The sequence below is a fragment of the Erinaceus europaeus genome, chromosome 12 (genome assembly GCF_950295315.1).
Source record: "Erinaceus europaeus chromosome 12, mEriEur2.1, whole genome shotgun sequence".
In the NCBI taxonomy this organism is placed as follows: domain Eukaryota; kingdom Metazoa; phylum Chordata; class Mammalia; order Eulipotyphla; family Erinaceidae; genus Erinaceus; species Erinaceus europaeus.
Genome location: NC_080173.1, coordinates 80491973 through 80506231, shown reverse-complemented (window position 1 = coordinate 80506231; position 14259 = coordinate 80491973). Strand labels below are relative to the sequence as shown.

General features: G+C 51.7%; 1 protein-coding gene across 2 annotated transcripts in view; it reads right to left on the bottom strand.

The window, feature by feature from the left end:
• Positions 1–1292: 1292 nt before the first annotated feature.
• SGSM2 (small G protein signaling modulator 2) overlaps positions 1293–14259 on the bottom strand; it is a 52610-nt gene continuing 39643 nt past the window's right edge. For both annotated transcript variants that reach the window (XM_016186986.2, XM_007520390.3), the window contains 12 exons: positions 10746–10899; positions 9915–9979; positions 9681–9826; positions 9059–9187; positions 8647–8829; positions 6913–7293; positions 6609–6733; positions 6117–6199; positions 5850–5959; positions 4984–5080; positions 2958–3125; positions 1293–2748 (listed from right to left, as the gene is read on the bottom strand). In XM_016186986.2, coding sequence (XP_016042472.1) covers positions 2660–2748; positions 2958–3125; positions 4984–5080; positions 5850–5959; positions 6117–6199; positions 6609–6733; positions 6913–7293; positions 8647–8829; positions 9059–9187; positions 9681–9826; positions 9915–9979; positions 10746–10899 — 1730 coding nt within the window. In that variant the 3' untranslated portion in view covers positions 1293–2659. The remainder of the gene's footprint in view (positions 2749–2957; positions 3126–4983; positions 5081–5849; positions 5960–6116; positions 6200–6608; positions 6734–6912; positions 7294–8646; positions 8830–9058; positions 9188–9680; positions 9827–9914; positions 9980–10745; positions 10900–14259) is intronic.

The following is a 14259-nucleotide window of genomic DNA, read 5'->3' as shown; positions in this document are numbered from 1 at the left end:
AAAGGCTAAATAAACATTTAAAAAAAAAAAAAAACTTCTCATGGCAGATAAGGAGACAAGGTTTGGCTGGCCTAGTGAGTCCCTTTCAAGCCAGTCTAGGCCTTGGCAGAGCTGTCGTGGCATCTCAATTCAGGCAGAGACCTCCCCCAGTGGGCAGGTGTCATCCTGCCCTGGTGCCTTCTGCCCTCGGGGTTCTGAGAGCTTCAGTGAGGATAGTAGAGACAAACTGTCAGGACTGTGTACAGGACAAAGTTTTCTGAGAGGATGGGCTTCATAGATAGTTAGGGTAGACCATCTGGAGAGTACATAGGGCTGTCCTTTCAGGGAATGGGAGTCAGAGAGCCATGTCTAACCTGAACCTGGAACACCTCTTTCCCAGTGACAGTACCTCTGCACTGTAGGAAAAACCAGTCCTTTGGCAGGCTGTTAGGGTAAGCAGAAGCAAGGGGAAGAGGATAGAGCAGGGCCTAGTAATAGAACAGGTGGGCTGCCCACTACCTTCTTTTTCCAATTCCTGGCACATATCAGGGAACTTCTTTTCTTGGGGTGGGTCTGGGGACATGGGTTATTTGCTGGAGGAAGTGGCAGCCACCAGAATCTTGAGCTTTCATTCTCTTAAAGAGCCAGCCCCATCTCCATTGCTTCCCAGGCCAACCAAGCCATCACTTGTGAGATGTTGGCACCCTCTGCTGGTGGCTTCAGGAAGAGACATTCTTCCACTTTCCCAGGGTTAGGGTTTTCAGAGCATCCATATGGTGTCACGCACTTGGTCCAGCACCGGGGACAAAGATGAGGACTCTGCTATAGGAGTGATGACTCAGTCACCCGAGGGGTATCACTATATCTTAATGACAAAGAAAAGCCCCAGACCCCATTCAAAGGTCAGTTCCCCCCATCAGCTGAAGTCTGTAAGGGAGGGGCCTGTAGCCAGGCTCATGTAAACAGAAATTGCAAGTAGGAAGCGAGGTGCTCCCACTTGCCAGTTCCTGCTCTGTAAAAGGGAGACTTACAACCTTCCGGGATGGAGGTTCCCTGAGATGCTGTTCAGGGTCCTACTCATGTTAGGCTAAGCTAGAACTTTGGTTCTGAGGCAAGGGTTTTAAATGTTTGACACCTGTCACCCTTTGTCCTGAGCAGTCTGTAGTTGAGGTCCCTCCTTCCTGCAAGTTTTGGTCATCACTACCCTTCATTGTGGGACTAACCTTGCTTTCCATTCAACTGTGCAGTTTGTAGTTACCCAACATGTAGTTACTGGCCAGTGACAGCCCACAAGTAGTCCCCAGGGTCGCAAGCATTGCCAAATGCTGTTTATTAGTCTGTTAATCTGAAGAGTATAGTTTCTGAGTCAAAAACATACACACTCTGCGCCTCACAAAATCAGAGTCACTAAGGCAGGCACACAACAGCCACCGTGGTTGGTGGAGGCCAAAGAAACACAGACAAGGGTAGGCAGTGGGGTAGCCCAGTGCCCAAACAGGCCGTGCAGGGCCTGGGGACAAGGGGGGACTGGGAGGCTGTGCTGGATGCAGAGGGGCTGTGGGCCCTTTTTAATGTCTCTCAGATGTGAGAGCCTCACCCTGGGGTTTAGCCTGCATGTATTGAGAGTTGGGGTGACAAAGTAAATAACATGCCTAGGTCTGGGGTTAGGAGCTAGACCTTTCTTAGCACCCCCCCTGAGTGAGGCTCCTTTCGGGGGGTTTCTGGGCCCCCTAGGCCTCTCAGCATCCTGAGAAGCATGTGGAAGGCAGAGCTGGTCTTGCTTCTCACCAGGGAAAAATAGGACCCAAACACTACCCACCCCTCAGCCTCAGGGATTAGGCAGTTGCCTGAATGTGCTGTCCCCAAACTCTGGGCTTGTCCCTGAGAGGAGGCTATGACAGAATTTCCCCCCTAGAAATCACTCTGGGATTCCGTGTGAAAGCAAGTGCTCCTACTTCATTGCAGATCCTCCAGCAGGCAAAAGCATTGTTGATATTTTCAGGGATGCGTCCAATGCGTAAAGCAAGAGCAGGGTGGTAAGTGAGACTGCACAGGTGCACGGGGTGCGTGCTGTACAGGCTCAAGGAGCAGTGGCAGTGCTGCTGAAGTGGACCATTTCTTCCCAGGTCCCTCATCTGCCTACCCCAGTCGCAGTGAAGTCCCAGAGGCAGGCCATGTCTCCTGTGCCCAGGACACGCACCCAGAATGACAGCTGTTCTAGCTGTCCCAGCTGGGATTGATGTGTACACATACACTGGGCCTGCAAGGGGATGCTCTGAAGAGACAGAGCACAGAGTCCCTTGTCCTACATCACTGCCAGGTAGGGACTACAGGGCTCCAGATTGACAGGGAGAGGGCAGGGGAATAGTCTAGGCTGAAGCTGAGGGCAGTGGGGACGGGGAAACAAAGTAGTTGTTGCCCAATGCAGCTGATCCTTGAGGCCATCCTCTCCCATCCCAACCCAGACCTGAGCAGGCCTTCTGGCCCACAACTGCCCTGCAGAGCCAGCACTGCCCAAAGTCGGATCCCAAGCTCACAGCACTTTGTTAGGAACACAGTTGGGCAGACAGGGTTGGCTGTGGGTTGGGGCAGTCTCTGCTGCAATGCCCCTGCATCTCCCTGTGGGGCTAGAGGCCTGGAGCCCAGACTCTGCACAGTGGTATCCTCTTGGCTACACTCCTCACTTGTTCTCTATGAGCATCTGCACCTTGTAGACAAGGTCCCGGGCAATCCTCAGGATCTCCTGCGCGTCGTGACGCTCAGCACGTTCTGGGGGAGACAAAGAAAACTGTGGGGATGCTGGAGCAGGTGTAGCAGTCTGGGAGGAGCTCTGACACTGCCCATCCCTGCTGTTTCCATCTGCTAGACTCCTGACATCTGCTTACACAGGAGGGGGCCCAGTAGTCCTGAGAACCCCTCCAGCCCTGCTCAGACCAGGAGTAGATGCCCTCAGTCAGGAGGGCTGGACCCGCTCATACCATTGAAGAACTTGATGATGTCTGTGAAGTCCATATTGTTGTCGCGGATAATCTCACGGTAGGCCTCCACCAGGGCCAGGGCAATGAACAGGACAAAGTGCTCCGATGAGATGTGCCGAGCTGCCCAGATCACCTCCCACACAGCAAACACGTCTTCATACAGCAGCTCTAGGGAAGCAAGGGCCTAGGGATGAGCTTGGCTTTCCACAGGCCCCTGGGTGGCACCACCCCTGTAGTTCCTACACTGGGCTCAGGCAGACTCCGCCTCTGCACTTCCTGAGCAAAGCAGCTCCACTTTGATAGGCCTTGGTGTTGGGGGAGATGTGGCATGAGAAAGATTCCTGAAATTATGTGTTAGGCTGATTTTCAACCCTAGTGCACTTTGGATCCACCTATGGAGCTTTTAAAATTGAGGATGTTGGGGGCCGGGCAGTAGTGCAGCAGGTTAAGTGCACATGGCACAAAGTGCAAGGACCAATGTAAGGATCCAGGTTCGAACCCCCAGGTCCCCACCTGCAGGGGAGTCGCTTCACAGGCGGTGAAGCAGGTCTGCAGGTGTCTTTCTCTCCTCCTCTATGTCTTCCTGTCCTCTCTCAATTTCTCTCTTTTCTATCCAACGACAGCAGTAACAACAACAATAAACAAGGGCAACAAAAGTAGCCTCCAGGAGCAGTGGATTTGTAGTGCAAGCCCTGAGCCCCAGCAATAAACCTGGGGGCAAAAAAGGAAAAAATTGAGGATGTTGAAGTGAGGTGGTGGCACACCCAGTTGAGTACACACGTTACTGTGTGCAAAGACCCAGGTTCAAGCTCCCACCTGCAGGAGGGATGCTTCACGAGTGGTAAAGCAATCTTCAGGTGTCTTTTTTTTTTCATTATGTTATCTACCCCTGCCCAAGTGCCTTTTTTATAAATCTTTTAATTTGTTTATTATTGGATAGAGACAGAAATTGGGGGGGGGGGTTGGGCGATAGCGCAGCAGTTTAAGCACAGGCCATGCAAAGCAAAAGGACCAACATAATATGATCCCGGTTTGAGCCCCCAGCTCCCCACCTGCAGGGGGGTCGCTTCGCAAACAGTGAGGCAGGTCTGCAGGTGTCTTTCTCTCCCCCTCTCTGTATTCCCTCCTCCCTCAATTTCTCTCTGTCCTATCCAACAACAACACCAAAGGCAACAATAGCAATAACAACAACAACAAGGGCAACAAAAATGGGGAAAAATAGCCTCCAGGAGCAGTGGATTCGTAGTGCAGGCACTGAGCCCCAACAAATAACCCTGGAGACAAAAAAAAAAAAAAAAAAGACATTGAGAGGGAGTAGGAAGATGAGATGGGGGGGGGGACCTGTAGCCCTGCTTCAGCTTTCCCCCTGCAGGTAGGGACCATGGGCTTGAACCCAGGTCCTTTTGCACTGTAATGTGAGTACTTAATGTAATGTGAGTACTTAACCAGGTGCATTACCACCTGGCCCCTTCAAGTGTCTCTCTCTCTCTCGCCCCTCTCAATTTCTCTCTGTACTATCAAATAAAAAATAAAACTGGGGAATGGGTGGTAGTGCAGCGGGTTAAGTGCATGTGGCGTGAAGTGCAAGGACTGGCGTAGGGATCCCGGTTCAAACCCCCGGCTCCCCACCTGCAGGGGAGTCTTTTCACAGGCTGTGAAACAGGTCTGCTGGTGTCTATCTTTCTCTCCCCCTCTTGGTTTCTCTCTGCCCTATCCAACAACGACAATAATAATAATAACAACAACAACAACAATAAACAACAAGGGCAAGAAAAGGTGGAAAAAAATGGCCTCCAGGAGCGGTGGATTCATGGTGCGGGCACCGAGCCCTAGCGATAACCCTGGAGACAAAAATAAATAAATGAATAAATAAATAAAACTGAGGCCATCCAGGTTACTTCCCTTAGGAAGTTCCAAAAATACAGTTAGGATTGAAGACCACTGGTTTTGGAGAGGAGTTGCTGGTCCTGACCCCAGCTGCACCATCCAACCACTGCCTGTCACCTCAGCCTCCATCTCCCCTTACCTCTCTTAAAATCCAGCAGGAACCAGCGGTAACAGAAGTAGAAGTGGGTGTAGTCTCCATTCTGATGCATCAGTTCAAACAGCTCTGAGTCCAGGATCTTGTGTGGAAATACAGAGAGTCTAGGAGCCACACTGACTAAATGTTGCTTCCCTCAGCCAACCCCTTGCTCCAGGCCCCTCTGCTAGGCTCCACAGACAGCCTGGTGGCAACACAGCCCCTCTTCTCCACCAGCAGGGTGGACTTTGCTCTCTGCTGCCCCACCTGTCTCTGGGTTATTCCATTCTCTGCTGGGTTTCATCATCAACCTTGTTACTGAATTGAACTTTCATGAACAGAAATGTTCATTCACAGGTTGTTATTCCTTCTCAGACTGTAAGGCTGGAAACCATGTTTGGGGGGCCAGGAGTTAGTTCACCCAATAGAGTTCTAGGTTTGAACCCTGGCACCATGTGGATAGCACTGGGTGAGTGTCCTGGATGGAGCTCTCCCTCGTTCCCTCTCTGTCTAAAACATAGGGAAAAAAAAAAGAAAGAAAGAAAGAAAGAAAGAAAGAAAGAAAGAAAGAAGACTGCTCAGCGGTACTACCACACATGAGCTAGGCCTTGAGTGTAGAAGAAGCATCTGTAATGAAAGAATGAAATGTGCACATGATGGCAGAGGGTAGATAGCATAATGGTTATGCAAAGACTCTCACGCCTGAGGCTCCAAAATCCTAGGTTCAATCCCCCCGCACCACCACAAGCCAGAGATGAGCAGTGCTCTGGTAAGAAAAAAAAAGGAATGTGCACATGAAGGAAAGTTTGGAGTGCTCCCTGGTCTCCCCATGCATGACAGACAGGCCCAGCAGTAGCTGGTCACATGCGCACCTGGATGAGGGAGCGCATGTTGGCAAAGTGAGTGTCCATGGCACCCCCATTGGGAAAGTTCTGGCTCATCCTCTTCATGAGGTGGCTGAAGCAGCTGTAGGCCAGCTGATCTGAAAGAACAGAGTGAAGCAGCAGAGGGGAGAAACTAGCACCTTACCACCTGGGGGTGTCCCAGAGTCTCCCTCTTCTGGACCTGTGGTCTTGTCTCCAGTTAGATCAGACCAATCACAACACCATTTGGGAAGCTTCCCCTACCCGGCCCCTTACCATTGTCCAGGACGACCAAGAGAGGTGCCAGGAGGTCACACATGCCCTGCACATAGCCCACGTCCAGGTGCTCCCACACGTAGCTGCAATGCCAGGGACAGAGTCACCGTGGGTGTGCACCATCCCCTCCTTTTGGAAATCCCAGGGAGAAGGGCTCTAGAGTGATCTCTGAGCCAGAAGTCAGTTTTTCCAGCCCTGAAGCAGTGGGAGTGTGATGGAGAACACTCTGCAGTCCCTGTCCTTGGGGACCTCAGTGAGAGACACAGTAAACAGCCCTCACCCCTCTGCTGTTTGGGAGCCCAGGAAACCCTGGGCTGAGGGTAATCAGTTACTGCTTCCTGAAGAAGGAAGGAGGGAGCTAAGATCTGAAACATCTCAAAAGAATGACTAGTATTGGAGGGGGCATTGTAGGGAAAGGCTATTCCAGACAGGCAGGAGAGAAGAGCAGGGTCCCTGCCTCCTCCCACCCTGAACCCTGCCCCGCAGTGGCACCTGCACATGATGTCTCTGAGCCTCTCGAGGTTGGGGGATGTGAAATACCAGTAGTTTCGGTCACATCGCTGTACATCCTTGTCTATTCGGTGCAGATTTAAGGCCACAGTGTCCAGTAATTCTATCTGGAAGAGTGAAGGGCCCTCAGGGGTGAGCTGGGGTCTTGGGCTGATGCTTAAGTAATAGTACTCTGAGAATGCTCAGATACAGGTTCAATGCCACCCTCTAGGACAGTCAGGGAACCCCCAGCTTCCACCCTGCCAGCTAGTCCCCAAACCTCAGGATGTCAGGAATGTTCACATACAGTGTAGGCAGCAGCACACACAGTCGCAAGCTCCTCCGCGGCCTCCAGTTCACTGGCCTGAGAGGCCTTCTCCTGGCTGGAATCGTGGGACTCTGGGAAAGCGTGAGCTGCAGGGACTGACCCACTGGGCTCCCCACCACCGTCCTCTTCCTCAAAGCCCATGCTCTGGCCCTCATCTATGCTTGACTGGATGCCCGAGGCCATGGAGTAATTTCTCGAGGAAGGCAGTCCTGAATCTGGAGAGTCAAACTCTACTGACTGCTGCTGTTCCACCACGGTGGTGCTCTGGGGCTCAGCTCCTGGTTCCTGCTCAGGCTCTGGTTTGGAATCTTCAGAACCTGGGGGCCTGGGGGGCTCCAAGTCATCCACAGAGATAAATACCTGGGGGGGTGAATAGATAGTGTGGCTCATACTTGTGCTCTGGCACCTTCCCTCAGTTCTCATTCTCCTTCCTGAGGTCAGTGTGAGAGGTAGAGAATTCCCTTCACAACTTCCACCCACCCTATGACCCTTGACACTCCCTCCCCTTCCGACTCAGCTGACCTAAGCATCATTCCATTAACACCTGAAGTCATGAGGCTTCCCTGGTCAGGTGCTTGTTGTGCCATGTGGGTGACCCAGGTTTGACCTTGGCCCCCACGGTGCTGGGGGAACCTTAGTGCTATGGTGTTTTCCTTCTCTCTCTTCCTTTTCCTCTCTTTCTTTCCTTCTTCCTCTCTTTATTAGGCAAAGAGGCAGGCAGACACACACACACACACACACACACACACACACACCAAAGCACCAAAGTTTTTTTCAATATGGTGGGACTGGGCTTGAACCTGAGCCATGCACATGGCAAGCAGCACCCTATTTTGCCAGTCCTGCCTCTTCTTCTTTTTAAAATATTTTGTCTATTGGATAGAGACTGAGAGAAGCTGAGATGGAAGGCACAAGATAGGGAGAAAGAGAGACACCTAGAATACTGAGTCAGTGATCATGCAGCCGCCTCCTGGCAGCTGGGGACTGGGGGCTTGGACCCCGGTCCTTCAGCATGGCAGTGCGTCTCGACCAGGCATGTTACCATCCGACCCTATGACTATATTTGAAAATGGTGCTCTGGTGCAGGTGAAGCCACAGTGATTACAAAAGAGAAAAAAATTCTCTATTTCCAGTACTGAATATTAAGAATAAAGGCAGGAAACTTCTCTAGTACCTAATCATATATAAACCTTAAGCTAAGGAGAGACAGGAAGTAAAAGGAAACATTAGCCATTTACCACCACAGACGAATCACAAAGCATATACTGCCTTTTTCTATTTGAACTAAGTAGCAAGACACTGAAAATGATTTTTACTTTAGGCACAAAGCAGGCAGTACTGCTGAGTTAGTATCCCTCTGTCATAGTAGCCCTGGAACTAGAATCCAAGTTCGCCTACTCCTGACCTTTAGATCTCTCCACAAAGAGACAAGGCTCCCCAGATTCCCACAAATTCATTTTGCCCTGGCCATCCAAGAAAACACAACACAGTACACTAGCTCACTGTATTCTTCCTGTAACTCCTAGGCAGGCAGTCAGAAAGCGATAGTCAGCTTATATTTTGGTGGGAGAAAAGGAGGCACAGATTCATTAAGCCGTTCTCCTAGGCCTCCACTGCAACAAGTATTAGAGGCCATGCTGGTGCTTAGGACTCCTGTGTGTGACACACCGGTGCCCACCTCCCCCAACCCTTCCCAGGTCCCGTCTGGCTCACATCGTTGCTGATGGTGGAATCACGGTGGATGAGGCGCTGCACATGGCTGTCGATGCTGCTGCCCGAGGAGAACTTGGTGAGTGTGGCTGGCTGAGCCTCCCGCTCTCGTAGCCTCAACACCACCTCACAGGCCTTCCATTCTGCCAAAACCTGCCGGTACCTCGCGGCCACTGCTGCGTCCACCTGTGCTCAGACCACACAGTGACTGTGCAGGGAGGAGTGCTCCAGGCTCCTCTGCAAGGGCTGGGACAGCTGGTGACTAGGGTCAAGCTCAGGGGTGAGGACAGTGAGGCCGCTCTGCTAACACCTTTCTGCCTTCTTTCTGGCAGAGAAGGGGTTGCAGTTTCCAAGGCCCCCAATACCCCTTCAAAACCACTGCCTGTCACTCCCCATGGGAACAGGCTTCCCTTACCTGCTCCATCTCCTTTTTAGCCATGCCAAACTTGTAGTGACCAAGCAGAAAGGGCCAGACGTCCTTACGGATCTCATGTTCCACACCTCCGTAATAAACTTGCCGCAGCAGCTCCAGCTCCTTATAGTTCTGAGGGACCCAGAGAGTAGAGATTGTGCAGCCCTGTGGTCACTGTAGCCCTCTGGGTGACCCATTCCCACAAGGAACTAGGGCCAGGAAGAGTGGCTGCGTCACTGTCCTGATGCCCAGGCAAGCCCTGCTTTGGGTGGTCTTGTCTTCCCTGCTCCTGTTTATAGCTGGATGATAACTACTTCAACCATTTTTGTTCCAGGGCAGGAAATAAAGCCCCAGAAAGACATAGAAATTTGCCTAAAGCTGTTGGAGCGATGTGAACACAGAAGGGAACCAACCTAGTCCCCTTTGTGTGGAAGCCCCAGACCCAGCTCTCTGAGATTTTACCAGCTGAGATGTTAGATCACTTCAGGGCCATTAACCAGGGCTGTGAAGCTGACCCTTGCTTCCTTTCACCTGAATGCCCATTTGGTCTGTGAGAGCTGCTCCCAGAGCATGCTGTTCTGCACTCAGTCCCCCAGCCCAAGCCCCATCTCTTGAGAGTGGGCACCTTTTCATCCTTCTGGTATTTGCTCCACACGTCTTTGGTGAGGCCCCCAGAGGCACCTGGGGGCCGGCCAGGTGGGATGATATTGTGATGCACCAGCGCTGACAGGTGAGTCCGCACTGTGGACAGGTGGCGACAGTATGCCAGCCCTGTGGGGATTGGAAGAGCCAGGAGGCTGTGACCACTGTACCTTCCCTGGTTCCCACCCCTGGCAGCTCCACATCACCCCATACTCACAGCCATAGAAGGCCCTGGATACGATCTGCCTCTTCATGCTCTCACACAGTAGCCTGAGGGGCAACCTGTGGAGACAGCCTGGCTCAGAAGGCAAAGGCTGTGGCCCATTTTGTGAGGAGGACAAAAAGGACATTCTGCATGAGTGGCGAGCGGGTTGGGTGCAATGAGTGCATTAGGAAGCAGGATCCATGGACCAACAGCACAGTCATGGGCTTTCTACCCCTGCCAGCCAACCTGGGAAGAGCTGTGGAGGTCCAATTGGCCTCCAACCACCCAGGGGACCCTGGACAACTAACTTGACTTCAAATTAGTCAGTCTGGGTTTCTCCTCTGTGTAAATGCAGAAAGCTATTTCAGGGTCTCTAGGAAAAATGGGTAAAAAGTGACTGATGAACACTGGTGCAAGAAAACAGCTGGCAAAAGCATCAAAGGACCCTCACACAAAGACCATTCACATACTTCCTGGCTCTTGGCAGTTCAGCTATCTGCTGGAGTTTGCAGCTGTACGTGTGAAGGGTAGGCTCAGAAGGGGAATACTTAAGTATTAAGTACCTACTTGGGCTTCCACATGAGTTTTATATCTCACTCAGTCCTCACAATGACCTTCAGAAACAGGATATCATTTGTGTCTTACAGATGAGGAAACTGAGGCTCTCAGAGACTCAGTAACTTCTCAAAGTCACATGTGTAACAGATGAAATAAAATCCAGTTCCGTCCAACTCAAGGCCAACCAGTAAGGCAAATGTCTTTTGGTGCTCCTGAGGACACACTGACACATGCACACAGACAGACATGCTCCAGGGAGCTGACGGTCCAGGTCTGCCCACTCACCGGTCAGGAACACAGTTGCAATGGCTGGGGGTGGCAAACAAGGAGCTGCTGGTGGAGCAGGAGAGGCAAGAGGAGCCCTGGCTGCACAAGGGCTCCAGGTGCCAGGCTGGCAGGTTGGGTGCAAAGCCCTGCATCTCGATCATGTCACCAGCATCTGAGGGCAGGAAGGGGGTACAGTTGAGGCCTGGCAGGCCTCCTCCCTTTAAGAGCCCTCTGTGCCCAGAGCTGCAGCATGAAGCCACCTGTTGGTGGAAAACCATAGAGTTGGTTCCTGCCTGGTACAGAGCCCAGAGATGAGACGCTGGAGAGAGAGAGGGTGCTTGGCACTTCCCAGCCTCCCCCAGGCCTTTCTGCATGTGATAAAATACTTTTGAGTCATGGGTGATTATGTCTGTTCTCTCCATCTTGATACTAGCAATAGAATAAACATTTGCTTTTCCAGAGGGAGCAGAAAGAAAGAGAAAGAATGACAAAAGCCTGAGCTCTTTAAAATTTTATCAGCAAGCTTGTTCTTTAAAGATTCAGCCTGACCGTCCTCTTGGGCAAATTGAGATGCTTGGGATGTGACCTAGAATGCTACAAACTTTATTTTTAAATTTATTATAATTTATTTATTTTATAGAGACAGAGAAACTGAGGGAGGGGGAAGCAAAGAAGGAGAGAGAGATACACCTCTAGCACTGCTTCACCCACTGTGAAGCGTCCCCCCGCAAGTGGGGACTGAACCAGGGTGCTTGTGCACTGTAACGTGTATGCTGCAGACTCCGAACCTTTTTATTTATGCCAGGGCCTCTTCACTGGCCAAAGCCCCCAAGTGTTCCTGAGTCGCTTGTCCTGGTCCACAGACCTCATCTCTCTGAAGGTTCTGTAGCTCATGGTCACTGGCTAAGGGGGAGAATGTTCCTTGTCTAGGTCAGGAGGCCCTGATGCCAGCTTGTGAGGGGACATTCCTGAGTTATTCATCTGCCCAGCCTGATTGATTCGGCCTAGTGGGTTCCTGCAAATACATAGGGAGCTGGCAGCAAGGGCAAAACTGCTAGGTGGGGACAAGAGAGGTGGCTGCACACATAGTAACACCATCGTGAAGAATGTGCCCAGGTTGCAGCCATTAGCAGACAAAGCCTTCTCAGCCAGCCCAGCTGGTCTGAATCAGAACCCAAGACCCTTGAGAGCTCTGAGTAGGGCAGGCCCCACTATGCACAGAGGACTCTGGCAGCTTCACTGAGGCACAGAGATGCAGCAAAGTAAGACAGCAAGTGAAAGGACAGGGGATGTCTCCAGGAGTAAGGAAAGAACAGAGAAGAGAGGGTGAGAACAAGGAAAGAGAGCTGTGTGTGTGATGAAGACTTTTTCAGGCAGTATTTTCTCTTATGAGTAGCCTTGACCCTGGTTTGCTGTAACCCTAGAGCAGACCTAGATCTGGATTTTGTGGGAGACAGGCTCCAGCTGAGTATGCCTTGGTGAGGAGAATTTAGCTGAACCCCTGCAATCCCCTCAGAGACTGTCTTGTCATGGCCCTTAGGCTCTCTTTCCAGACTGCCTCCTAGCCTGAAATTTTTGTATATATCCGGCCCTTCAGCTCCACCAGAAGGCAAATTAAGGGAACACACTTGATGAGGAGGGGCTGTGGCTCTGGGAGTGAGGGTCTGCAAGCCATGCCCAAGACTGGGAAGAGGGAGGGAACAAATGCAGGTGGGGTGGGGCAGGAGTCCAGCTCAGGCCCCTGAAGCAGGCAGGAGAAAAACCAGTTCTGGGGAGAGCCAAGTGGGAGCAGGCCCAGCCAGGCAGGCAGCAGGCAGCAGGCGGGCAGGTGGGGGAGGGGGACAACAGGTGCAGAGGGTGGGCACACAAAGAAACAAGCTCATGCCCAGAAAGCAGGGCCCAACCAAGGCAAGTCTCCTGGGTCAATGCTCTTCACCTTAATTCTCCAGGAAGGAGCTGAACCAGCCAGCACTGAAGACTGCATTTCTGAATTAACCCAGTGCAGACAGCTGGAGGTGTGAAGTGACTAGGTAAGGGGGCAGCAAGCTGAGCAAGGCTTCTGCTAGGGCAGCAGGCTAGCTAGACAAGGGTTTCTGCTGGGCCAGCTTCGACTCTGACTCTCTCCTCTGAGCAGGAGGAAAGTTTGAAGCAAAATCAATCAGGGTGGTTGAACCCCACAGCTCCTAAGACTCCGAGTGAAAGGTGCCTGACCTGGAGCAGAATTAGAGTGAACAGCATCTCTGCTCTGTGGGGAGGCAGCAGGAAAAGGGGGGTGGGGAAGGAGAGGAGTCTGGACACCCGCCACTTGATTCACATGCACAAGTCAAGCATGTTGCAGGCCTGGAAAGCAATGGCTAGCAGAACGGACTCAACAGTGTTGTCATTATGGACTGGAGTGGGAAGTGGGGGCTCCCACATCATATTTCCAGCTACCAGCTGAATCTGCTCTCATGCCTCCTCCACTTGTCTAAGTACTGAGGACTCAGAGGCTGATATTGGGTTGGTCCGGGCCCTGAGTTTCATGTAGATGCTTAGGTGCTGGGGGACTGTATGCAGATTTCTCTGATCCTACAGGCCTGAGCTCTAACACGAATCAGGGACAGACTTGCTATTGCCAAGTCAGCCAAGAGAGGGGCTCTTGGCCCCTCTCTCAAGCCTAACTAGTTTGGGGGGGAGTCTAAGAAGGGGCTCTCATTGGCCCTCCTCAGACTCAGCCTTCCCACACTGCTCAATGTCAACCTATAAGTAAGCATTTGTACCCAATCCAGATTTGCAAGGAACCAGAAGGCAGGCAATAAACTAGGCCCCCTGGTGTTCCAACCTGTGCCTGGCCTATAGGCTCCTACTAGTAGGGGCGAGAGGGAGGGCAGACATGAGGGCAGGTGTGTGATGGGTTAAACAGGCAGATGGCTGGGTTGTGCTGAGCGTGTGGTAGGTAGGGATGTTCTAGGTCACAGATTTGGTTGCCTGGGGACAGGGGAAATTATTATTGGTCTGGTGGCTGGACTAAGGAAATAGGTTCTTTGGCAGAACTTTGTAGAAGTGTAGGGAAAGTGTTGGACATATTCTTATACATTTTCTGCAGAGTCAGGGAAAGTGGAGAAGAAATTCATTCTACGGTGTCAACATGGTGTGGGAGGGGGGCTTCTCTAAACTGTAAACTGTCCCTTCATAGCAGGTCTCTCCTTGAGAGTTCCAGTCTATCCCTCACAGATTCCCTGGCTGATTACTCTCCAGAATGAGGTTCCCTCTCCACCAGCTTATCTGTGCTAAGAAAGACAGGTAGCAACTTCTTGGGGAAACTGAGCCATGGGTCTATTTCCATGGTGCCCCAACTCTTCACCTGACCCACAGCAGCCTACTCTTGCCCAGGAGGGGCCTGGTACTTTTGTCCTGTTTCAGCAAAAACACTGCCTGGGTTTGTTGGCATACTCCCAGGAGTGGAAATGGGGCTTAGAGAGCTACTCAGGTCTCCCAAGAGACAATATGATTCACCTTCCTATGGTTGGGTCTTCCCTCTTAGGCATGAAGC